Here is a 25,917-nt window from a genome sequence, read left to right as displayed (position 1 = left end):
TCTTGCAAGGAGGGTCCCTGCAAGCCTCCCTGAAAGTTTGGGACCTCTACCTTCAAAAATGTCCCCCCAGAGCCGCGGAAAGCCACGAATGGCTTTTAATGGCCGAATCGATTTGGGAATGCCGAATTTCCAGCCGAATCGCCCCGAATCTGAATCGGGGTGATTCAGGATTTGGCATTCACGAACCAAAAAAAAGCCATTTACAGCCAAACTCGAACTCAACCAATTTTTTCCCCAACAGCCCTACTTGATGTAACCTGCAGTAATAATGGGTGAAATGTTGCTAAGTAAGACTGTGTTCTTAGCCTGGTCTACAGATATAGAATGAACTGTACAGCTGCAGAATATGGGGTGGTGGCTTATATTTCTATATGCCTGCCTTCATTAAGAAAAAAACACAACTTCCTGCAAATAGAATAAGGAACAGTATGTCCAGTAACCTTTCTCTCAAATGTGCTAATTTTCTCATTGCAGAAGAGCATTTTAAACAATGATCTTTCCTTACCTTTTCTACAGTCTGAAATTGTACAGCTCATTCTACTACCTTATTTTACTGCCTAGGCAAGCCAAATTGTCTAAAACATCACAAATGGGGAAGGAATCTTTCATTTTTATTCAGCCTTCCTTTTAGTCAGAGAGACAGTAACTTGCCTAAAGCCATGTGATGAGTAGGAGTGTGTGTTCAGGTATAACTGAGCCCCCCCCCCCAAGAAAACCTGAAAAATACTTTACCAGTATTTTGGGGGGTATTTGAAAGCCAAATACACATTAGAGAATCTCCTAGAGAAGCCAGTTATTCCAAACCCAAATAAACTTGATTTTTTTTTAGTTTTATTCAGGATTTCAGGATAGCTGTAGGTAAAGGTCTTCGGGGTTGTTTTTTCCACCTGTGAAGATTTCCCAAACAACAGGAGGGAGGGAGGATGAGACAGTTGCTTGAGATTGTTCTGCTGGCTTCTCTGTGTTGACATTGGTTTCAAAAGTGCCTCCCCTTTGCTTAAGATTGTTCTGCTGGGCTTCTGTGGGTCACCCCCAGCTCTCTGGAAAGATTCCCCATAGGCTATAATGGATCTGAATAATATCAGATTCCTGAATAGAACCCGGATCCAAATTCCATACTGGTATTTGAACCTGAAAAATCATAAACACCAATATTTTTCAGCTCAAAAATATCTGAATCAAAAACAAACAATTTTTGCCCACACCTAGTGATCATTTTTTCTGCCTATATGTCTAGCAGCAGACTTGAGCAACAAAACTTGTTTATATATACGGTCTACTCGCATGAGCAGCATAACTGAGTCATTCGACTCTCCGAAGACTGAACAGAATTGCAATACTAATCCATTTGGTGCTGGAAATGTACTAGAAATGATGCAGATTATACTCATTTTGCCCAAGCACTGAAAAATACTGGGTTATGATTATCAATATTATCTATGAAATCACCATGATCAGTCATAGGAATGATCCAAAACAACTTTGATTGGGTATTTTGCTTGGTATGTGTATCTGGGATAGATTGTTACAAAGGTATTGGGTTTTTTGCAACAAAAATTATATATGTTAAGTGCTGGAGATCAAAAAGAATCCTAGATAAGCAACCATACCGAAAAACAAGCAAGCAAACAAACAAATACACTTTGTACATTGCTGAGATGGATAAAACTAACATGTATCATTAAAGCTCAAGACAAGGAAAAAGACGGCAACTTATCTTATTATTCTCAGATATAGTACCAGGAGGCTAATTATTGGAATAGATTATGCAGCCTAATTCCTTCTCATATATTTAATGTTTAGCAAATTGATATTTAATGCATATGCCATATATGATTTTTTTAAAGGAAACAATTCCACAATTAGGGCTTGTGAAAATAGATGTGGGGAAAAAACATTTCTGCCTTGGTTACCAATATGTTTTAAAACTGCTGATATAAAAAAACACACACATTTTATCCCATTTTCCACAATTTAACCACTGCTGCATTTCCTATACATGTTGGGGCTTCTGCTGTCATTTTTTGATACAGAAATAGATCTTTGGAAAGGATCCAATATGGATGAAGATGATGGGCCATTAAAATTCACCAAGTGACTGTTCAGGAATATTGAACTTATGTTGGTCCTACAGTGGCTGGCAATACACATTGGAGCTCACTGAGAAATGAAGACACTAACAGTGCAATCCTAAGCAAAGTTAGCTCAGTCTAAACCCACTGAAATGAATGGGCTTAGACTGGAGTAACTCTCTTTAGGATTGCACTGTAAGTCACTTGGAGCATCTCTTTTTAAAATGCGTTACTTCTGGGAGACAACAGTTGCAGTCTAAGAAGCCACACATCACCCTGTTTCATTCCCCTGAAGAACTGACATCCAAACTAGGCAGGTTGTGGACTATGACATGAACATGAGCACCAGATGAGCTTACCTTGCTGGAACTCTGATCTTATTGCCTCAGTGGTTATTGTTAAAGTTCACATTGAGCAGCTTTCAATCTGCTTATTCTGCAGGTCACAGTTATTGCAGCTTTGGTCTTTGCCATTTATATTGTCATCCTCTGAAATAACTCCAGCAGTCACCATTAAAAAAAAATGGCACTCTGAAATTGCTGCTATGCACCATATCTAACATAAGGCAATATTTTTGGTGTCATGTTATAATAGCACAGACTGGAAAAAATAAAATACAACCAAGGGAGAGGGGAAGATTAACAATCACAATTAGCAGACACCAAAGGCATTCTATGGCAACTAAATAGTAAGTCTCAACTCAAATAAATGTTTTTCTTTTAACTATATGCCTTTTGGCAGACTGAGCCAAGGAAGGGGATTCCCACTGTGATTAAACACTGTAATCCATGAGCTAACAGTACATCTTCTTACATTGGGGAAGTACACCTCCTTATTTCTTTTTTACTTGGAACAGTTTAGTATAATTATGCCATAACTTTGGAATATTGCCTGATGGTACAAAAAATAAATAAAAAAGGAATGTGTAATAGAACCAACTTGAATTTTTAAAAAAAATTGTGACCGTGGCAAGTAGTTCAAATAGAGTTTGACAAGTCACACTATGCATTCTAACACAGGTAAGAAAACGTAAATAAATGAATGCATCTAAACTGGTTTGGACTTATCTAAACAGCTTGCCAAACATTTGGCTCCCTACTTGTAATGTCAAGCAGGATGGAAACCAGACTAGCAGGTACTGACGTATCTGAAGTTCAGATTCATAATTCTAAGAAACACAAGCACAAAGGTACTCCTCCAAGGCCTACACAAAGGGAAATATTTATGCACTCATGGAACTTTTCTTTTCCATAAACAAGAATAGGAATCACAGATAGATTCTTTATTCTGTAATAATCAGAACAGATTGCCAGCAACTGTCTTGGCTTTGCTATGAACTCACTGTAGAGGGAAATAACCATAAAAACAGAGGTGAGCTTCCTATCTGAGCACTGGGATTCTATTGCTCAATAGCAGTATTCACCATGAAGTCGAATAATTGAATGGTGCCATGCTGAATAGCTGTTCCTCTTCTCTTTCTTGTCAGTGTGATGTATGAAATTACCACTCAGAAGCCAAACCAGCAGAGACTAAGCAGTGCTTGTGCTTATATAATCTGTCATCCTGAAAACCATGCGGCTGGAAATTACTTTTCACATGTTAATCATAGGTGAAATCAAAAGCCCTGACAACCAGTGCTGCACAGCCTTTTGGAATAACATCCAGACAATAAATGATACAAGGAAGATATAACTCAGTAGTTCATATGAAAATTTCTCTGCTACCAAAAACAAGTGGGCAGGAATTGGTCTTGCCTGCTATCACAGTGGTCTGACTAGGATAGCCATGTTTTCAGGCTTTGGATTAGAGACTCAGGTTTTGGAGCTTGTTCTATGATCGTCAGGGCTGCAGGGTGAAACCTCTGGGCCATCAACTAGTCCACACACCTGATTCCTTCTTCTAAACCATCTGTGGATGCCTCCTGGGGTAAATGCTGCCATGTAAATTGGAGATGGGAGGCAATAATCTGCCATTGACAGCCCAGCAACCATTCACATACACTTGGTTTCCATGTTATTTTTAATAACTTGGAATGGTATGTGATGAATTGCCCATCTCTTTAAAAACGCCTGATTGTGACTACACAAATTCAGGGGTACCACCATATGGGACAATTCCTGCTGGAACTTGGAAGTTCTACCATTGCAGTATTGCCATTCAATCTGATATCATCAGGAGCTCCTCATCATATCACTAGCCCCTGCCCCAAAGTTTTAGCATTTGGGATTCATGCAACCCTAGGTCTGATTTCTTTATTTAAATTATTTAAAGCAGGGGTGTCGAACTCATTTGTTATGAGGGCTGGATACGACATAAATGTCACTTGGTTGGCCATGTTTTGCCAGGCCGGGGCATGCCTCGTCAGCCCAGATTGGGACTGGGGAGGGGTGGCTGCCTTGGCTGGCTCATGGGCTTGATAAGAGCTTTCGAGGGGCTGGATCCAGCCCACGAGCCTTATGTTTGACACCCCTGATTTAAAGTATTTATATCTTGCTTTTCTCCTGATCAACAGGACTTAAACGGCCGGGGGAAGCATCCTGCGGCCTCTAGAAGGCCGCGCGGCCACCGCAGCCGAGCGCACCCGGCTCCCCCCGCCCTGGAAGGGCTGGCGGAAGCATCCTGCGGCCTCTGGAAGGCCGCGCGGCCCGGCTCCCCCCGCCCTGGGGGGCCTGCGGCCGCCACCACCACCGCCTTTGCCGGGCCTGAAGGTAAGCCTGCGGGGGGGGGGGGGGGGTTATAAGCCGACCCTCGGCTTATACGCGGGTGCCTAATTTTTCCCAATTTTTGGGGAGAAATTAGGCACCTCGGCTTATACGCGGGTTGGCTTATACATGGGTATATACGGTAAAGCTCAGGGGTTCCCCATCCAATCTTCTGGGCAAATCTACTTTCACTGCCCCCAGCTTGAGACCCCTTGGGGCCCTACAGGGCCTTGGTTATAAAGAGGGGAGGGGGTTATTCCTCTTCCCTTCCTCGTTCTCTCTCTCAGTCCATGAAGGTAGATGATACTGCCCTCCTCACTGGCCTGCAGTCTAGTCCCTTAAGCAGGATGGTGCAGTGAACCCATATGCCCATTTGGTCCTCCAGACCTCTTGCGAGAGCCTAGGAATGAAGTTGACCTATCAGGTGACATTTCCCCACCCTATCCTCTCTTTCCAAGCCTTGGTCTGGTGGCAGCTGCTCATGATGATAAATCTGAGCATGCTCACTGTCATGGGCATCCCCTTCTCCCAAACCAGGCTGTGACAAGGTGAGTCTAGAGACAGGCCTGATTCCAGGGACACAAGGTTCTTTCTCAAATTAAGGCAGCTTCATAGAATCAACAGTAAAGTGGTTCAGTTTCATATCAACAGTAAGTTACATACTTTAAAAATAAAGTGAATTTCAGCTAGCTGCTGCTCTTGAGGAAAACCACAGGCTAATGGTTGACTGTTATCCACACCTCTTCTTTTACTCAGTTATTAGATGTTTCCCTTTAGCCCCTAACTATTTCAGGTTATTTTCTTCTTTAGCAGCTTTGGATGTTGCTAAAAAACGCAGTCTTGGTATTTTTGACACCCTGAAAGGACTGAGGATATCCAGATGGGGAGAGGTACAGCTTTCTTCCAGAGAACTGATACTAACTCCTTCCTGGCACACTGCTTTGAACAGATTTTAAGTGCTTAGTTTGTCCATTTGCATTCAACCATCTTCTGTTGAGACAGTGTGGATAATTTCTTCTGCATTATCACTTTTGAGAAAGAATGGGAATTTTCTCTACATGCTTCATGTTGAGGAGAAAACAATTTCATTAGATTTTCCACAATGGCTTTATCCCTCTGCCAGCACTTCTTTTGTGCTTTCATGCTCCTAACACACACACACACACACACACACACACACACACACACACACACACACACACACACACACAGATATTTCTATTTGATATATATGTATGCTTTCTTATCTGTAGCTAATTTCTTCAATTCCCATTTGGACTGCCCTCATTATAGATTACAATTAGCTCATCTGAGTTTACGCTCTTCCCTTTTCCTCATTTAGTTGTGATTTTTCACTTTTTAATAATAATGCATGTGGGGAATTATGCAGGGGAAGCAAGCAAAAAAATCTTATAATGGGATGTCTTTGGCCCAGTGAACGCTGTGCAAATTGAAGAATTGGAAGACCTAGATTTTCAAGAGGGGTATTGATTTTTTTTCCCCTCAAGGCCCTCATTTTTCAGTGTCTCAATAGTTGGAAAAATCTTAAAGGGGAGACCAGCATTTAGGGTGTACTGAATATCCAGGACACACTCAGGCAATTCACACTAAACAACCTACCTCTCCCCTGTAATAATTGAACTAGTTTCTAAAAGTGTATAGAATATTGACCTCCTCAAACGATCAGCTCCAGCTCCAGAACCAATTAGTATTTCCCCTACACTACTGACAAATATAGGATTCATTTCATAGCTCTTCTCTTGTTGTAAGTTACCAGTTTTATTCAAACACCTGTCCGATTTCCTTCAGTCTTTTTTTAATGGATCAGAACTTTCCTTTAACTGCAGATCTCTGCAGCTGTGTTCTAAGTCACACATGATCCCAGAAATCCATGATTAAATCCCCAGATGAGTAACTGAATTGCAAAAATTGGTGATGGGAATGTGGTTCTGGGTTAGGGATGCAATTCTGAGAAAGAAGGGATTTAGCTCCTCCCCTACACAGTTTTTTGGTAGAAAGCACCCTTCTTCAAGAAGGCGGGGGGAGAGGATCTGGGTACCTACCAACCTGTCAGCTTGATGTCTAAACCTGGAAAAGTTTTAGAACAAATCCTCAAACAGTCAGTCCTAGAGCATTTAAAAAGGGTTGCTGTGATTACTAGGAGCCAGCACAGGATTCTTAAGAACAAGTCTTGTCAGACTAGCCTCATCTCCTTTTTGAGAAAATAATTACCTTGCTGGATCAGGGAAACACTATGGATATAGTTTATCTTGATTTTAGTGAGGTTTTTGATAAGGTGCCACCTAATATTCTTGTTGACAAGTTGGTAAAATCTGGTTTGGATCCTATTACTGTTAGGTGGATCTGACAGATTGCACCCATAGAGTGCTTGTTAATGGTTTCTCATCCTATTGGAGAGGAGTGACAAGTGGAGTGCCTCAGGGGTCTATCCTGGGCCCTGTGTTGTTCAATATCTATATAAATGATTTGGATGAAGGAATAGAGGGGATGCTTATTAAATCTGCAGATGATACTAAATTGGGACAGGTAGCAAATATGGTAGAAGACAGAGTCAGGATACAGGATGATCTTCACAGGCTGGAAAATTGGGCTAAAACTAATAAAATGAATTTCTACATAGATAAATGTAAAGTTTTGAATTTAGGTAGGAAAAATCAAATGAATAATTATAGGATGGGGGAGACTTGTCTTTGCAGTAGTATGTGTGAAAAAGATCTAGAGGTCTTAGTAGCCCATACACTGAACTTGAGTCAGCAGTGTGATGCGGTAACTAAAAAGGCAAATGCAATTTTGGGCTGTATCAACAGTAGTATAGTGTCCAGATCTCACTAAGTGATGGTATCGCTTTACTCTGCTCTGGTTAAACCTCACCTAGAGTATTGTGTTCAGTTCTGGGCACCACAATTTAAGAAGGATGTAGGCAAGCTGGAACGTGTCCAGAAGAGGGTCATGAAGATGGTGAGGAGTCTGGAGACCAAGTCCTATGAGGAAAGTTGAAGGTGCTGGGTATGTTTAGAGCCCCCAAACTTTCAGCATAGCTTCAGAGGACCCTTCTTGCAAGAACCCCCAAGTTTTGTAAAAATTGGATCGGGGGGAAATATGGGCCCCGGAAGGGGTCCCCCCCCTTAATATGCATTTTTATTCCATTTACAGCACACATTCGCACCATTCTGTGGCTGCAGGGGCGCATTTTGGGGGGTAGAACCCCCAAACTTTCAGCATAGCTTTAGAGGACCCTTCTTGCAAGAACCCCCAAGTTTTGTAAAGATTGGATCAGGGGGGGCGAAATATGGGCCCCGGAAGAGGTCCCCCCCTTAATATGCATTTTTATTCCACTTACAGCACACATTCGCACCATTCCGTGGCTGCAGGGGCGCATTTTTGGGGGTAGAGCCCCAAACTTTCAGCATAGCTTCAGAGGACCCTTCTTGCAAGAACCCCCAAGTTTTGTAAAGATTGGATCGGGGGGGTGAAATATGGGGCCGGGAAGGGGTTCCCCCACCCTTAATGTGCATCTCTGACAATGGGGGTTTGCAATTAGCAGAGCTTGCCTCCCACACCCAAAGCTCCCAGCCCCGACAAACAGCTGAGCTGCGGGGAGCAAGGGTGGGGCAGGTGCTAAGAAGATGGAACAGAAGACATCCACAGTAAGACCCATTTTGGGGCTTTTCTCTATAATTTTTCTCCTGTGTTTGTGTGTGTGGGGGGGGGAAGCAGAGTCTGTGGGTGGGGGGGAAGGGAGCAATTTCTGTGGGTGGGGGGGAAGCCAAAGGGGGCTTTCGCCCGTTCTGCCTTGGGAGTGTGTGCCCCCTCGAGTCTCTCTCGCCCTGGTTTGAGGGGGGCTTCAGTTGTGTGTCCTCAGGTTTTCCCTCATTCATAAGATCGGTTAGGTCTATTTTGATGCTTGCTCAAAACTGGTTTTCAAATTGTGACTTAAATAATGCATTTGCCTGGTCCCGAGTCCGATGCAAAAGGGGAAATTTCACCCCCTCCTGCTCCTTATTCATAGCTAGCGTGCCTCTGTCCCTTTCCATGGTTTGCAAACTCCCAGGCGTCACGTGTTGCTTTGCATGGTTGCAAACCTGTTGCTTTGCATGGTTTACAAACTTCTTTGTACCTGCCCTGCCCTTGCTCCCCCCAGTTCAGCTGTTTGTCGGGGCTGGGAGCTTCTGGAGTAGGCGGCAAGCTCTGCTAATTGTAAACCCCCATTGTCAGAGATGCACATTAAGGAGGGGGGACCCCTTTTGGGGCCCATATCTCAGCCCCCCCTGACCCAATCTTCACAAAACTTGGAGGTTCTTGCAAGAAGGGTCCCCTCAAGATTCGCTGAAAGTTTGGGACTTCTACCCCCAAAAATGCTCCCCGGAGCCACGGAAAGGCACATTTGTGTTTTTAATGGCTTTATTCGGCCACATTTCCCCCCGAACTCCAGATCTCATGCCGAATTGCACGGACCCGAAGCGGGGGAGTTCGGACTTTGGCATTTCCCGAATAAAAAAGGGCCGAATTTTGCCAAATCCAAATTTTACCGAATTTTATTTTCAACAGCCCTAATTATTAACAGCCTCGTTCAGGTCTTGCAGACCAAGGCCTTCCTTCATAGAGTCAATCCATCTCATGATGGATCTTTCTCTTTTCCTGCTGCTTTCAACTTTCCAAGCATTATTGTCTTTTCCAATGATTCTTGTCTTCTTATAATGTGACCAAAGTACAAGAGCCTCAGTTTGGTCATTTTATCTTCTAAGGAGAGTTCAGGCTTGATTTGATCTAAAACCACTGATTTGTCTTTTCCAATGATGCTTGTCTTGTCATAATGTGGCCAAAGTACAATAGCCTTAGTTTAGACATCTTAGCCTCTAGGGACAGTTCAGGCTCTAGAGGCTAGACCGCTCCCAGCTGCTCTTGACCATTTCCTATCTACCCTTCTCTTCAGGAATGGACTGCCCATTTAAGCAGTTTTATAGCTGCTTTTGCACTACTGAACTTTGGCAATGTTTATTGGGTTCAGGTTGTATCCAGTTAGTATTTATTCAACGAACAGAGGAAGAGTTACACCTCCCTTAGAAGGGTTGCTATTTGATTGCAACCATCTCCTTTTCGCCTTGGATCTTTGGATATTCCTGTAAATAAATAATCCCAGAAAAGTCTCAAATTGTGTCTGATGTTTCCGCAGTGTAACAGTAAATAACCCAGAGTAGGTGTTCAGGACAGTTTCAAAAAGTACTCCATCTCAGAGTCTGCAGTTTTTAATGCACAAACAAAATCATATTTGAAATATGTATTTCTGGTAATGAAGTTAAAGATAACATCTCTCTGAAAATCAACCCATATATATGCAAACTCTGATGCGGTAAATATGTAACCCTTAATTTCAAATGTCTTCATGAATTTTGCTCAGCTTCAATTATTTTAATGTATGCTTTGCAAGGCGCGTGTCCCTTGGGAAGGAGAACATCTATATATTTATCTATGAAATACCGTATCATCTCTTTCTTCAGAAGAATTAAAACACAGCAATCCTCACTTTTCTGCACGTCCTCCCACCTTCAATAAGGCGACCATCTCAGCAAGACAAATGGTACAAATTCAAAGGACTGTACTTAACTACTGCATCTCTTAAATCATCAAAGAAAGTGTTCCAGAAATGAAACCGTGCATCCTAGAGACTGTGAGTATGTGCTGTTATGTCTACGCAGGGACTAAACATGGTGTATTTTTAAAAAATATATATCTATTTTTCAACTTTAAAATGTTCAGATTTAACTCTCTGTTCAGATTTAACTCTCTGTCACATCCCTAGGCACCCAGCCCTGGGGGAGAATGGGTGGAAATAGGCACTACCCTAAGTATTCCATCAGCATTGTAACAAGGCAGAAGGAAGCACCCTGGGGTTCGGTGAGGGAGGGAATGGCAGAAATGGATAGGAGGAAGGAAAATCAGGGCCAGTTCCTGAGGGGAAAAGACCTACTTGAGGGCAAAGGTCTCCTTGGGAGAAATTATTTACTCAGGAGTAAGCACAGGGCAGTAGGAACTGGGTGGATCCAGGAGAAGGAGAACATAAGAACATAAGAAAGGCCCTGCTGGATCAGACCAAGGCCCATCAAGTCCAGCAGTCTGTTCACACAGTGGCCAACCAGGTGCCTCTAGGAAGCCCACAAACAAGACGACTGCAGCAGCACCATCCTGGAGGATAAAAGGGGCTCAGCTGAAGGAAGTAGGAGGAGAGTATTTAGTTGGGAATTGCCAGGAACTGGGAAGAAGAGTAGCTAGCCAGGCTTGAGTTCTTTACAAGAGGTAGAGAAATAAGAGTCCCCCTGGACAGGGAAAGTGGCATTCCTGGCCTAGAGGCCACAACTACCACTTAGACAGGCCTGGGTGTTCTATCTACTGCCAGCATTAACCCTGCTGGCAGTAGAGTTAATGATGAGGGGGACAGAACTAGGAGCCACCGAGACCAGGTGAAGGACCTCAGCAGGGGTAACAGGCCTAAGAACCTGGGTGAAAGCTGGTGGAGGTAATCAGGGTCAAACCACCAGGCTGAGGGTGACTGTTAACCTTGGAACTGAATGAAACAGGAAACCTTGGCATCTCTTGAGTGGTGACTAAATCTTTGACCATGTGGATACATCAGGCTACATACCTGGACCTAAACCCATCCTGCCTTTTTTCAAGGGATGAAAACCATCTTGCGATGGAATAAAGTCATACCAATATTGTGAACATTCCCTATGAGAAGTTTTCATGTTCATGTCTATCTGGGAAAGGGTGGCTGGAAATAGGTTCTTCTGAGCTTGAGACTTCAGATGTTGGAGGAAGATGGATCTGTCTCCAGGCCGTTTCCTTCATAGGTTGCTCAGGCCAGAGCAGTACATGGACCACAACCTGGGAGTGACAGGCACTGCAGATGAAGGAACTTGTAGAGACAGCTTCATCTTCCTCCAAGAGCAACACAAAGCTATCCAAGTGCCTGCCTCTGTAGTGCTTGCCTGCCTCTCCCAGCTCTACAAACAGCTCTGGCCTGGGTAAGGCCAGAAGATGGAAATAGGTTCTCTTGGGCTTTGTGGTAACTATAGACATACATATTCTTCATAATGAATGATAACTATCTATAGGGATTTCTAGGTACTGAGGAACACAGGCAGGATGGTGCTGCGGCAGTCGTCTTGTTTTGTGGGCTTCCTAGAGGCACCTGGTTGGCCACTGTGTGAACAGACTGCTGGACTTAATGGGCCTTGGTCTGATCCAGCATGGCTGTTCTTATGTTCTTACTTAATTAAAGCTTGTTAACAAGACAGTTTACTAAGCAGGTGCATATTTAAATATGGTTAACAGACCACAGGCTAAACTGAATCTGGCCTAATTTGAAACAAAACCATCCAACTTCCTTTTTTTCTTTCACTTGGAACACTGGCTCCATTCACAGTCCTTTCACCTAACTATTTGTAGATAATTCACATTTTTGTTAGTCTTTAAGGTGCTACTGGACTCTTGCTCTTTTCTATAACTATTTGTAAGACGGGATCTTTTGGTACTGTTTTCCCTTTCAAGGCAGACTTTTGGCTTTTTTTTAAAGCTTTTCTCGTAGACTCAGGAAAGCTCATAACAACAATACCCAAGCAGTAGAGTCATGACATGAGTGAATATTATTTACCGGAATTCAATACATTCACCCTTCCCGTTTGCTTCCCGTATTCAGGTATTACTGGAGAGGTGTGAGCTTTAACCATGTGAAATCAGAACCGCACCACAACACTAAAGCATCCTCGGGGGATTCTTTCTCAACAAGGATTGTTCTAAATTACCAACCTTGGCGTACAGTTTTAAAATTGAATGTCTGGAATCCTCCGGTCAGGGCAGATGAGTCGATGACATCCACACCATATTCACTCTGGCTCCGTCTGTAGAGAGTCACGGCGACTACTATGACAGCCACCGCAATGACTGCAGCTCCCAAGCCTGAGTACAGGGCAATGTCCGTGGCATTCTCAATGTCTGCAGAAAGAGAGATCACATCAAATGAACAACCAGTTGTAGGCTCCCTTTGGGGTTCTGACAGGAGTACCAAATAGCATCGGAATGTACAGGATCTGTGATAGGAAATAAATCTGTCGACAAAAATAGCAAAATGTACAGCGTCTGGGATAGGAAAGCCTTCCTCACCTCACCAGGCAACACATGAGTGTTGAATGAATTTACCCGAAAATTCTGATCTGGTCACGCTGGATTTGTGAGATTGAGCCGCCCACCCCCAAGTCAGAAAAAATCAACTATCATATATTGGGTCCACATAGGAACTGTCTGTCTGACAGTGTTTCTCCAGGGTCTCAAGCACAGAAAGATCTACCTCAATAACTTGCCACCCTAACTGAATATGTCATATGCCATCGAGTACCAATGAGCCATGGCCCCTTTCTAATCTTCCCAAATTCCCATCTTCCCAATCTGATTTGGTAAGAGGAGCTGCTTTGTTTGATGATGTTTCCCATTATGTGGCTTTAGGATGTGGGATCAGAGACACCGTATCCCTTTTCTAATGCCAATGTTGGATTAATGTCCCAATCCTCAGATTCTAATGTGCAGCAGAAATCAGCATACTGTGCTGTGGCGGTGGATTGGGGGGGGAAGAGTAAATTTAGCAAGCTTTAAAAATTTAGAAAAACTGTCTTAATGGACAGCTTTAAGCTTGTGGCTTGCTAAACATTTCAATATTTTTTTTTTTTGGTTTTCTTTTTGGCAACCAGTACTTCACAGAGTAATTCCTCATCACCTTAAAATAGTACCATCATCTAACTAGCTCTCATTGTACTACATTTTGAGTAAGTATCCTTTGAAACTTCAGGAAGCATTTAGAGAAGAGCTATCAGAAAAGCTGTCAAAAAGAGCAACACAGAATGTTTCTGTTGACGTACAGTGTTGATTGTTAACTTTCCAGTTGCTCAAAGTGAGCACTAGTGTAATGTAGTGGCTAGAGTTTCAGAGTTGGAAGTGCTACAATCAAGTTACAAACCCCTATTCTGCTGGAAGTTCATTGGGTGAAATTGGGCCAGTCACATGCTCCCAGGCTTACTCACCTCACTGGGTTGTTGTGAAAGGAAAAAAGGGGGAAGGGAGAATATATGATGCCCTGGGCTCCATGGAGAAAGGGTAGGATAAAATGCATTAAACAGATACTTCCTTTGTTGAATAAGTTTTTTTAAAAAAAAACTTCAGCCAAGTATGGGTAACAATAACAATTCACAGGATAGTGCACAATGCCATTGGAGTCATATAGTTGCTGGGCAGCCCATTCCTGACCTCCGAGAATGAAAATCCTTAGGAGGCCCCAAAGGGGCCATGCCAGCATTGGGGCCCCCTGCGCCAGTGCCAGAGCTACTTATGCCGCGCAGAGTGGCCCCAACGCCGGTGGGGAGCCTGGATGCCAGTCTCCCGGCGCTGCTGCAGCAGCAGCACCCAGGGACGCCAGCTGGGCCTTCCGCCAGTGTCCCAGTGGCACAAAGCCTTGTGCTGCCATTCCGGGGTGGGGGGGATTCCTAGGACATCTCGGGGGCAGCTTCCTGTTCCCTTTCGGCCTGGCACGCTGGAGGGGAGAATGACATTGCTGCTCCTGCTTTCTTGCAGGGGCAGCCTCGCTGTTTTCAATGGGGCAAAATGCCCCATTTAAAATTTTAAAAGCCGGTGAAAAGCCTTTTAAAGCCTTTCGGTGGCTGGGAAATGGCTTTGGAGGTGCCACGGCAGCACCCCAGCCATGCTGTCCCCGGCCGCCAAAAGGTCAGGAATGGGCAGTTAGTGATTTAACTTGGGTTTTTTCCCCTGTTCACACAGAACACAGGCATTAATCTTTGTCAGCAGAACCAATTAGGCAATGTCACAGTGAAGCCTCATCATGCTCTTTAAACACAATAATAACAGGAAAAAATGAGAAAAGTCCACTGAATTATGCCCCCCCCCGCATTTATTTCAGATATGTTTTCTTCTTCAAACACAGTACTACATATACATTCATAATAAGAAATACTATATTCATGGGTTTATTTAAACTGATACAATCTTACCCAAGACTTATGCGCTGCAGCAATTTGGTAGAAAAGAAAATCAGATGTGATTATCCGGTATGAAAAGCAGAGTAATTGGACAATCTCTGTTTGGACCATCCTACTTTCCATTGATCTAAACTGGTCTAGATTATTGTGTTACCAGCAACCTGTTCATAATCTCTATTTTTAAAAAATTAAAATTCTTTTTCAAGACTCAACTGTTTTTTGAAAATACTCCGTTTTGTCTTGAACATTTGGTCTGACAAATTAAACTGGTGAAGAACATCAGAGCTGAAAGGTCATTTGTCACTTCCACGATTTCTAAAAGAGAAATTGGAGCCAGTTCGTGCAGTGAAAAACAGCACCACTTGAAACATCTTGACTGTTCCAGGGATGCCATGTGCACAGAAAATACAATGAATGAACCAGCATGTTTGTGGATACAGTCACAGTGACCGGAAGCATTTTCTATAATAATGACAGCAATGATCACAGAAGATACTGCCATATTGCTGTGATTATATCAGCAGGTTCACTCATTATGTCTCCTTTGTTGACCCTGACCCACAAAAAAGTGCTAGTTTTCAAGATGTCACAACCCTTTTTATTGCTTTGGGTGCAGAAGACTAACAGGGATACCAGTTTTGGATCCTCTGATTAGTTACCTGGTGGGTATATGACCACTGCGGTGGAGTTTGGAACTTCTCATCCCTACTGTTACAACTTGGAAATTTCCATTTTGATTATGCTCCTGCCTTGTGTGAATGAAACCTATGATTCTTATATTTTCATCCCATTTGGGGTTTCTTCATATCAACATTTCCCCATAAAATGTACTCATTTTTCAATCTTGTTTCTTCATCAATCAGCATTATTCTTTGCTGGAGGGGGACTGATGAGGGATGTTGTTGGTCCTCTAGAGTAACCGGATGGCCACTGTGTGGGACAAGATGCTTGACTACATGGACCATGGTTCTGATCCAGAAGGAATCTTTTTATGTTCTTATGGGCATCATCTGAGTCTCCTGATCTTCCTTCAGACCTCCTCCTTTTCATCCTCTGAGGAGTCTGTGTCTGGCCTAGAAGGGGTCATGAAACCTCCTCCCACTCACCCCTGAACAATATGAATTGGCCCCATTATACAGATTGGGTTATCCCCCTGTTGGCCATCCCTTCACTACTAGATATAGTGATATTAGATGTATACATGACAGATGCTGCACCTATAAATACTATGTACATTGTGCATGCAGTAAATACACAATGCAAACATATCTACAAAACCAACAGCCAAAAGCAGAGAGCTGAAACCATTGACAAAAATGCAAATGAATGAGAAAAGAAAAGGAGTAGGCAACATTTGCTAATTCCTAATGGCCACAGACAGACCTGTAGACATTGTCAGGTGAAAGTTTTCTTTCTGAAGAGGTCCTCTGAGTAGGCTTCATGGTAGCTCTGATTGGACCAATAAGTAGATTAATGATGTACGTTTTCAGTTGTACTGAACACTCTATCACACAAAACAAGTATTCAAAGAGCTAAATGTCTTAGATGTCCTTTTTAGGTTTCAGTGTCTCCTCCCCCCCTTTTTGGATGAACTTTTAATAGTCTTTACAAGCTCAAATACAAGATACCAGCTCTGAGTTGCAGTGGACTCACTCTTAATTATACCATTGGAGAAGGGAATTGGTCCTGCCAATATTTATTCTAGTCTCTTTTCCCCACTTGCTGGAATGAGTTCATGTGGTCAAATCTGTGAGGGATGGCAGAGTTTATATTCACACACAAAAAAAAGTTTTCTAAGAAGGCCAGCTGTTATGCAAAGGCCTGGGATTTGGGGTTTCATTCTGCAAGTCCTTTGAAACATGGAATCAAAAACTTCACACTGTATTGTTAGTGTATTCCCCTCAGGTTTCCTCACCTTTAACAAGAGACTCACATTAAAATGTGCCCTAAAATTGCTACTCAGGCATTCACAAAGGTATTTTATTCTTGATCGGGTAGGTGGAAGGTTCTTGAATTAGTTCTTCTCTCATCTATGGAGGGGCCTAAGATTTTCACTAGAAATAACCCCGCTCTTAAAAAGGTGACATGAACAAAGCCCCCACCTTAATTTTCTTCCAAGAGAAAATACTGCCTGTGGGGAAACATATCTTTTATTTAATTTCAGAAAATCGCTTGTTTCCAAACACCAAACAGCAATAAAACGTCCATTTTATCCCATCGCAAACTAAACATCCATCCCTTGGGAAGGCCAGTTATCTGAGGTGGGGTGGGGGGAAGGCAGCCACTTTCTGTATGTCATTTTCTGCATACATCTTACGGCAGATGAGATTGAAAGTGGAGGGGAAAAAACACCTCAGAAAAGTGTTGCTTTGCAAGCAACCAGTTATTATTTCGAGGCCTGCATTTTCCCAACTGAAAGAAGGTCATCTATTAAAAAAAAAGAATTCATTTTCCTTAGGAGAGGTTCATATCTGAAGGAACCACTGAAGGTGCTTCTCCTTGTATTCCCTGACACTGTTACTCAACATTCATTTGAGAGCATATTTTATGGTAATGAAGTTTCTATTAACCATGATTAAGTTTCATAAAAACACCTGAAGATAATTTAAGACATGCAGGAGCACAAAATGAAACATTTGCTTTAGTACATTAGGAATCGTAATTGATTAAATTATCTCATTTACAATCAACGGCTTCCCACAAGCTGTGCGGGGCCCACATTTCCTCCGCTTGGCCATTAGTTTGCTAGCAGACAGCAACCGGCAGCATTCAGATCTCTGCTGTGTTTGCAGTCTCCCCTTTCCTTACCATCCCCCCTTTCACAGCTACCAGCCATGGAAATCTCTCTATCCAGCCTTTCCTTCGACTGGCTTTGAAACAGTCCTAATATACAAGCCTCACAGTTCCAAACTGGAGAGCATTATATATAAGGCTATTTACCACAATTGGTTGTTTCTCAATTATCTTAATAATTGACTTTGATTTTGCATCAGAGATGATTCATGTGGCCTTAAACTTAATGCCCCCCCCCTGTTTCATTCAATAGCAGGCAACAAGCCGTATTTATGTAACACACTTCTAATCTTGCAGTTTAAAGAAAAGAGCTTAATTCCCCAAGGAACGAATGGTAGGAAAATCGACCCCAGCAGTCTGGCTGGCCCTCCTTAAGGATCTGGTCATTATGGAGGAGATGAGCAGAGGATAAACAGAAATACGGCGCTCAATCAGACAAGCGGGGGTGCAGATGCCCCCCCACTGTCATTCGTGAGGCCAGAAGCAGAAGAGGAAACAGCCAAACACTTTTCCAATGCCTGAATCCAGAAACTCACTGCTTCTCAGTAGATCCTTTAATATATATATATATATATATTATTTATTGTGTGTGCGTGCCGTAAAGTCTCATCTGACTTACGGCGATCCTGCAGGATTTTCAAGGCAAGAGATGTTCGGAGGTGGTTTGCCATTTCCTGCCTCTGTGTGGGCTGAGAGGGTTCTGAGAGAACTGTGAAGGGCCCAAGGTCACCTAGCAGGATTCATGTGGAGGAGCAGGGAATCAAACCCAGTTCTCTTTGTAAACCACTGTAAGTACTTTGGGTGCCCGATATTTGACTGAAACCTGGATGGCCCAGGCTAGTCCAGTCATCACATCTCAGAAGCTAAGGAGGGTTGCACCTGGTTAGTACTTGGATGGGATACCTCCAAGGAAGTCCAGGGTTGCTACTCAGAGTCAGGCAATGGTAAACCACCTGTTTGTCTCTTGCCTTGAAAACTCTACGGGGTCACTGTAAGTCAGCTGCGACATGACGGTACTTTCTGCCACCATTTGACTGAAAATCAGGTTAAAGTTACAAGAAACAAATAAATCCACTTACACACACACACACACACACTACTGGTTGATCTTCTCTGCTAAATTTTCTGGCAGGATGGGACGGGCACTATAAGAATGGGATGAGTGGCTATAAGAATGTAGCAGCCGTCATGCTGGATTAGGCCAATGGTTCATCTAGTTTAACATACTGTTTCGTGCAGCAGCTAGACAGGAAATCTCAGAAGCAGGGCTCATGGACAACAACTCTCACCTGTACACATGCCTAATTTTGTCATCATCTGTCATACCACTTTTCTGGCAACTGATCAGGCTTCCTGAAGGAGCATGCTTTTGCATGTTGGGGGCAGGGAGCCTTAGAAGGCAAAAGATAGCCTGTGGGCCTTCTAAGCTACCTAGTTTTATACTACTTTCAAATGTTGATTCTAGAAGCTTCTCCCATCTAGCCATGTCATACCATACTCTAGAAATGGCCCACTGACCACCTTCTGTTTACACCACTGGTTCCCAACCGGGGGTCCATGGACCCCCAGGGGTCCGCGAGAACTAAATTAAGGTCCGCGAAACAAAGTTATAAACCCATAATAAATAAATATTTTCAATTAAAAGTTCTCTATTATAAAATATATATATATATATATATATTCAAATATTATTCTAAGTTTTAATTTTTAACTAACAATTATGATTAAAGTTTATTTTCAAATTCTCGGAATTCTTATTTTGAACCTTGGGATCCCTGCACTGAGCAAAAATGTCCTAGTGGTCCCTGGTCAAAAAAAAGTTGGGAACCACTGGTTTACACCATAGCATTCCTAACTATTTCCACATTGTTCTCTCATCCCCATACCTTTCTTCTCCAGACCTTTACCCCCCTTTTTATCCATACTGTTCCAAAGCAAATACAATCAAGTGCACTTTCAAGGATCAAACTTATTCTATTGTAAGGTATCTATTACTGGAATTCCCGGTATGCAGTTTATCCTCCCAAACCTGCTGGGGGTGGGGGGCAATACAGATTTGGCCATGGCACTGGAAAAAAAGAGGTTAACTTCCCCTCCCCATTGAAACTGGCTTCTCCACATGGATAGGAGAAAAAAAGACAGGCATCCATGGTGTGCCTGTCTTTTTTCCTACTTTTTTCCTACTAAAACAACCTTGAGTGGGCAGTTCAATCAAGGAAATGGCAAAGAGGGAAGAAATCAACCCATCCTCCATTTCTGTGGCCCCAAGAACTCTCCCCTAGGATTGATTTTTAAAGCTGAATTTCTTGTCAGAGGATTCACCCCCAGTATCACATGTAGTTTAGCTTCATTGTGCCAATCCACCCCCCAAAAAACCCACCAGTGTACACAGCACTTGTTGCCTAGTGGGAAGCTGAACCTGTGTAAAACCATCGTATTGTGCTCTTATTTCAATATTTGTGCTGTTTGCATATTGTGTAACTATATTTCCGTAACTAACTCTAAAATAAATAGATGGAAAAGAACTGAGTATCAAAGGGAAAAAGCATATTTACAAGAGAAAAATAAACTTACTTTGGGGTTTTATTTCATGAAGAGGCTTTTTATCTAAAAGAGAGAAAGAGAGAGAGAAGTAGAGAGACAGAGAGAAAGTTGTGCTTAATATATGTACATGGAATTATTTTCTTTCTAAATCACTTTCTTTCCAATCCTCTGAATGAACCTTTTGTCACATATGCTGACAATATTAGTTTTATATAATTTCCCCACCCGCTTTTAAACAAATGTCTTGACTATTTTCTTCCGTACTGCAAATTAAACAATAACAACAAAAACTGGGTTTGTGTGTTTGGGACAGGCATTGACTGGCAGGCGGCAACCAGAGATAGGTCTTTTTCATTAGTGGCACCTCCCTTAAGGAATGCCCTTCCTCTTGAGACTTGCCTGGTGCCTATGATGCCCTCTTTTAGATACCAGGTCAAAACATTTCTGTAAGCCAAGGTCTTTTAATGCCATTTTTATCTGAAACTGTTACTTTAAACTGCTTGATGGTTTATGTTTTCATGTTGTGGCTGGCTCTGTAATGCTGTTTTTAGTGTTAGATGTTAATTGTGTGTGTTAAGTGCCGTCAAGACGCTTCCGACTCATGGTGACCCTATGAATCAATGGCCTCCAAAATGTCCTATCCTTGATAGCCTTGCTCAGATCTTGCAAATTGAGGGCTTTGTCTTCCTTGAGTCAATCAATCTCTTGTTGGGTCTTCCTCTTTTCCTGCTGCCCTCAACTTTTCCTAGCATGACTGTCTTTTCCAGTGACTCTCGTCTTCTCATAATGTGACCAAAATACAATAGCCTCAGTTTAGATGTTAATTACTAACTTTTAATTTGTTTTTTTTAAATTATATTTTATTTTTAAGCTGCCTTGGGTAGGTTTCCTAGAGAGGTGGCATAAAAATGGAAAATAAATAAACAATTGTGAATGAGCACAGACAAGGTTAAGGATTCTGAAGTCTGGAATTACGGGAGTACCAAAGATCAGTCTTGGGTTGTTCCTTGCTTAAGGCTCAATGGTAGAAGTGTCCCCAGTTTACTTTTTAAAACAATAATCAGATTAGGAAGTTATGTGCATACATCATACCAATTTCAGGATTCCTTCTATATCCACAGTAGACTTATAAATGCCTATCAATCCAACATTTTGGTAATCAGAATGCCTGGGAATATACTTGTGCCAAATTTGTAAGTGATGTTGTATGTATATTGATATTTCACAACCCTCTTTTAATACAGAAATGTAGAAAAATCCCAATTACAGAACTGTGTTGAACTCATGGAATCTTGAGCTACGTACCAGCATTCAAATAGTGTAGATGTTGCATAAACATTTTGGAAAGTATTTTCACCCCCCTCCATTTTCAGAAATGGAAATGCTCCACTTTCAGTTTAAAAAAATCATGGGCACCTTTGATTAGAAATGCACCAAATTTCAGTACTCTGTGCTCATCAGGAAGTCTCCTAACAATTCTGGTATCCTTACCAGTGACTGAGTGGATAAAAATTCTGCCTGATGGAAAATTTGTATGTCCTTATGGCCTAGAGGCTTGAAATTTGTAGTCAAAGGAACCCTGAGAATTAAAACACATTACAAAAATGAAAACCATCTTGAATGCCTTGCACCTATTTTCAAGAAATTATTGCAATATTCTCTCTTCCTTGAAGGGTGAGAGTTCAGAATGAAACTGACTATGTTTGCTTGTAGCATAATTGTCCATTAGTCAATAAAACACCTGACCTCCACATCCATTTTCAGAGGATATTCATGTGAGTAACAACCCAAAATACATTATAACATGATTTCTTCTCTGACTGCTAAGGAACTAGAGTGAAAGTTGGTACATGTTCAGGGGCAGTTTTGCATTTCAAATCTCAGTATCAGCTCTACCCATGTATCTGTTGAACAGCTAATAAATTAAAAAAAAAAAACCACCATAACCGAATAGTTTCCTTCATGACTGATATATTGGACTGAAAATTGATATGTGCCGTCTGGATAAAATTCTGTGACCCCCATATTTGTTGTTTAATGTTGGGGAAAGCAAGATGAAAAATACATGGTAATAACACATTGTAATAATTTTGAAAGGCCATGATCTCTCACCTTATGCGGAAAAAAAACCAAGCCCCCAAATACAGATGCAGTCTCTCTCACTTGTCATCTCTCTAATTGTTTATTTATTTACAACATTTAAGCTTGCCTTTCTCCCTGGAAACTAGGTCCCTGCTTGCCCTCTAGAGTTTAAAACATCACCCTTTCATCACATACTGCGGTAATTGTCTCCTTGAACAAAACCTTTTCCTTAAAACTGCACATCTTCTGAAATTAATCAATTAAATTTGTTAATCCTTCCAGGATTAACTTAGGGAGGAGGAAATGTACAGAGGGGACATGATAGAATAAAGATTTCAATTTTCCAGCTCTACTAGATTTTTGACTGGGCATCTCATAGTGTACAGACAGGGACTTAAGAGAAGAAGAAGAGTTGGTTTTTTTAATATGCCGACTTTCTCTACCACTTTAGGAAGAATCAGACCGGCTTACAATCACCTTCCCTTCCCCTCCCCACAACAGACACCCTGCAAGGTACGTGGGGCTGAGAGAGCTCTAACAAAGCTGTTAACTTGCCCAAGGTCACCCAGCTGGCTTCATGTGTGGGGAAACAAATCCAGTTCAGCAGATTAGCCTACGCCACTCAAGTGGAGGAGTGGGGAATCAAACCTGGTTCTCCAGATGAGAGTCCACTGCTCCAAACCACCGCTCTTAACCACTGCACCATGCTGGCTTCACACTCTCTATTACAGTTACAGCTGCTTTGTGGTTAATTTGTGAATGGTCATTGGAAACTATCCTTTGATACTGGAGAAGATGGACTTTATCCAGTGATTTCCTTTCACTGTGTGAGGAAATTTCCATTGGAAGATTCTTACAATGGAAGATTCCTCATTTCATAGAAGAGAGCAGTTGGTTCCCAGTCTATGGTGGTAATTCTAGGGGATGCCAAAATATCCTCCTTTCTTATTTTGGTTATTTAAATACTCTAGTTGCAGCATGAGCAAGTGTTCCCTATTTCATTTCTTTTTTAATGTGGACTTACAGTTTGGGGCCTTTGCTTCTTGCTGTTGGTTTTATAGATATCTTTGCAGTGTGTATTCATCTTGTAGATTTTTATACAGCATTTTTATGCACGGAATATGCCATTTATAGGTATAATGCTGAATTCTGATGCACAGCGTTGAAAAAAATGAGTGTGTTTTACTGGGAAAATGGAGTAAGGGAACAGAAAATGGCATGAAAATAAAAAATCACAAGGTTCAGTTGTATAATGGAGAAGCAAAATGAGATTTGGGGATTGAAACAGTAGAGAGGAGAAACTGGAAATCTAACTAGCCAAAGGCTGGCAATCTTTGCTCTGAACCAGAAACACTAGAAGCTATGCATTTCCAACACTGAGTTTGGGCAACAATGTGCATGTGTGTGGGGGGGAATCCATGCTTGTTAACCGCAGGAATGGTTCCTATCAATTTCAGCTTCATAAAAGGAACAATGTTAACAAGTTGTGCCTGTGAAAAATAGCCTCAGAGATTACTTTTCAGAAGCACTGCACAGAAGCGCAGAAGCGTATTTCCTTTGGAATTCCCTATGGGAGAGGAAAAAACAGAGCCGGAAAGGCACACATTGCCACAGCAAAGGACAAAAAGCAAGCGAGCAGGACTGAAAACAGCAGGATAATTGCATCAGTTCCTACTTGCTGAAACGGCAAAAGTAGGGGGGAAAGCCCTAAAAACAATTTGACATAAACATAACATACAGTGTCAAGTATAAAGGAATAAACAAAATCATTCACGTAGGTGAAAATACATATGCAGCTTAATATTTCATTCTGATTAAACCAATACAGATGGAGATCCATCTTGCAAAGAAAATGTGCACACCCTGCAATTGGACTCTATGGCACTGAAGTCCCTCCCCTCCACAAACCCCGCCCTCCTTAGGCCCCACCCCAAAAACCTCCTGCCGGTGGTGAACCCTGCTGGCAACCCTAATGAACCAGCCATTTTGGTTCTCCATTTGACCTGTTGCTCTGGCATGCTCTCCTTATGCCACAAAATGAGGCGGTAAGGAGGTGCCAAGCTGTTGAGGTGGCAGAATGGACTGCACCACTTCAGATTATGAGAGAGGGGTCACAGTTTTGAGAGATTTCCTATATTATTGCTGACAAACGGCCATCTAACCTCTTCTAAAAAAACCTCCAGGGATAGATAGATAATTTATTTGCGGCACTTAGCCAGTCAAAACGTGATAAAATGGAAAGCATGGACTAATAGATTCTTACAATCAAAGAATTACAGTCCGAGTCTTAAAACATTTAAAAAAAGAATTACAGCTGGGACACATCTGTCAATTGCGCCGTTCTAAGGCGACAAATTTTCATTGCTGCTAAACAAAATTTCGCAACCCGAAGAGTGGTTGAAGGATTACCCCCTTGTAGGAGCATCTCAAACCTTTCACCTGCACTGTCAGGTCTCAAACCTCCAGGGAAGGAGAGCTACCACCTCCTGAGGAAGGCTGTTCCACTGAGGAACCGCTCTAACTGTTAGAAAATTCTTCCTAATGTCTAGATGGAAACTCTTTTGATTTAATTTCAACCCGTTGGTTCTGGTCCGACCTTCTGGGCAACAGAAAACATTGGGGATCCTGTGCAAAGGGGGAAAAGTTTTTTTGGGGTGGTGGTGGTGGTGAAGAAATGATTTCTTCAACTCTTGACAAGGATGGCAAATAACAGATTCTTCAGAGTACAAAGTTTTTTCTTTTCTTTTTCACCGAAGTGAATCCTTTGCTTGGATATCAGCCTCTGAAAACAGCTCCTAATCCTTTCAGAAGGTAACCTGCTTTCAGAGCTTGTGTCTGTTGACACAACCGGGCAAAAGTCAAGCTTTGCTTTCAAGGCGCTTAAGTCCAAAGCAGCATTTGATGCGGCCTGTGTCTCAAGCATCTTCTCTTCTTTCTGATGGGATTGAAACAAGAGCTTTTGTTTAAAGCTCCTCGCAACACCAGCAGCAGGATCCCAGCAGACCGGCCTGCGACTTGGGGAAACCAGGGTCACTTACGAAATACATTTCAGTCAACTTGATCCTTTAGCCGAGTTAAAGTAGCTAAGTATGAATGTGTCACTTTAGGCTTGAAAATCAAACAGCCAATATTGCAATGCCTCGGTCTTGCTTGGAACACTGCATACAGATCTGTTTGCGGTGTCTCAAAAAGGATATTGCAGAGCTGGAAAAAAATGAGGAGGAGAGCAACCAAGATGACAAATCCTCCTTCCATCAACCTCATGTCCACAGAGACTTCAGAAGATTTTCCAGCCCCCCCCCCAACAACACTGAAGACTGTTCCAGAGCGCTCGTTCCCATTCTGAGGAGCCAGAGTACCCCTTAGTTAATGAGCACCTCATGAACGCATGAGACTGCCTTATACTGAATCAGACCCTTGGTCCATCAAAGTCAGTATTGTCTGCTCAGACTGGCAGCGGCTCTCCAGGGACTCAGGCAGAGGTCTTTCACATCATCTACCCTAGTCCCTTTAACTGGAGATGCCAGGTATTGAACCTGGGACCTTCTGCATACCAAGCAGATGGTCTACCACTGAGCTACAGCCCCTCACCTCAGAGTGAGGAAGGGGTTGGGCATATGGTTGTAGTGCAAGAGGAAGAAAACTTGAAATGAGTATGACCAA

At 42.4% G+C, this 25,917-nt stretch overlaps 1 protein-coding gene across 1 annotated transcript in view; it reads right to left on the bottom strand.

The window, feature by feature from the left end:
• Positions 1 to 25,917, bottom strand: part of UNC5D (unc-5 netrin receptor D) — a 423,168-nt gene that overhangs the window by 78,766 nt on the left and 318,485 nt on the right. The window contains exons 8-9 of the mRNA XM_056860892.1: positions 20,203 to 20,235; positions 12,602 to 12,787 (exon numbers count right to left, since the gene is read on the bottom strand). Coding sequence (XP_056716870.1) covers positions 12,602 to 12,787; positions 20,203 to 20,235 — 219 coding nt within the window. The remainder of the gene's footprint in view (positions 1 to 12,601; positions 12,788 to 20,202; positions 20,236 to 25,917) is intronic.

The sequence above is a fragment of the Euleptes europaea genome, chromosome 14 (genome assembly GCF_029931775.1).
Source record: "Euleptes europaea isolate rEulEur1 chromosome 14, rEulEur1.hap1, whole genome shotgun sequence".
Taxonomy (NCBI): Eukaryota; Metazoa; Chordata; class Lepidosauria; order Squamata; family Sphaerodactylidae; genus Euleptes; species Euleptes europaea.
Note: the sequence above shows the minus strand (reverse complement) of the source record. Positions and strands in the feature narration are given on the sequence as shown.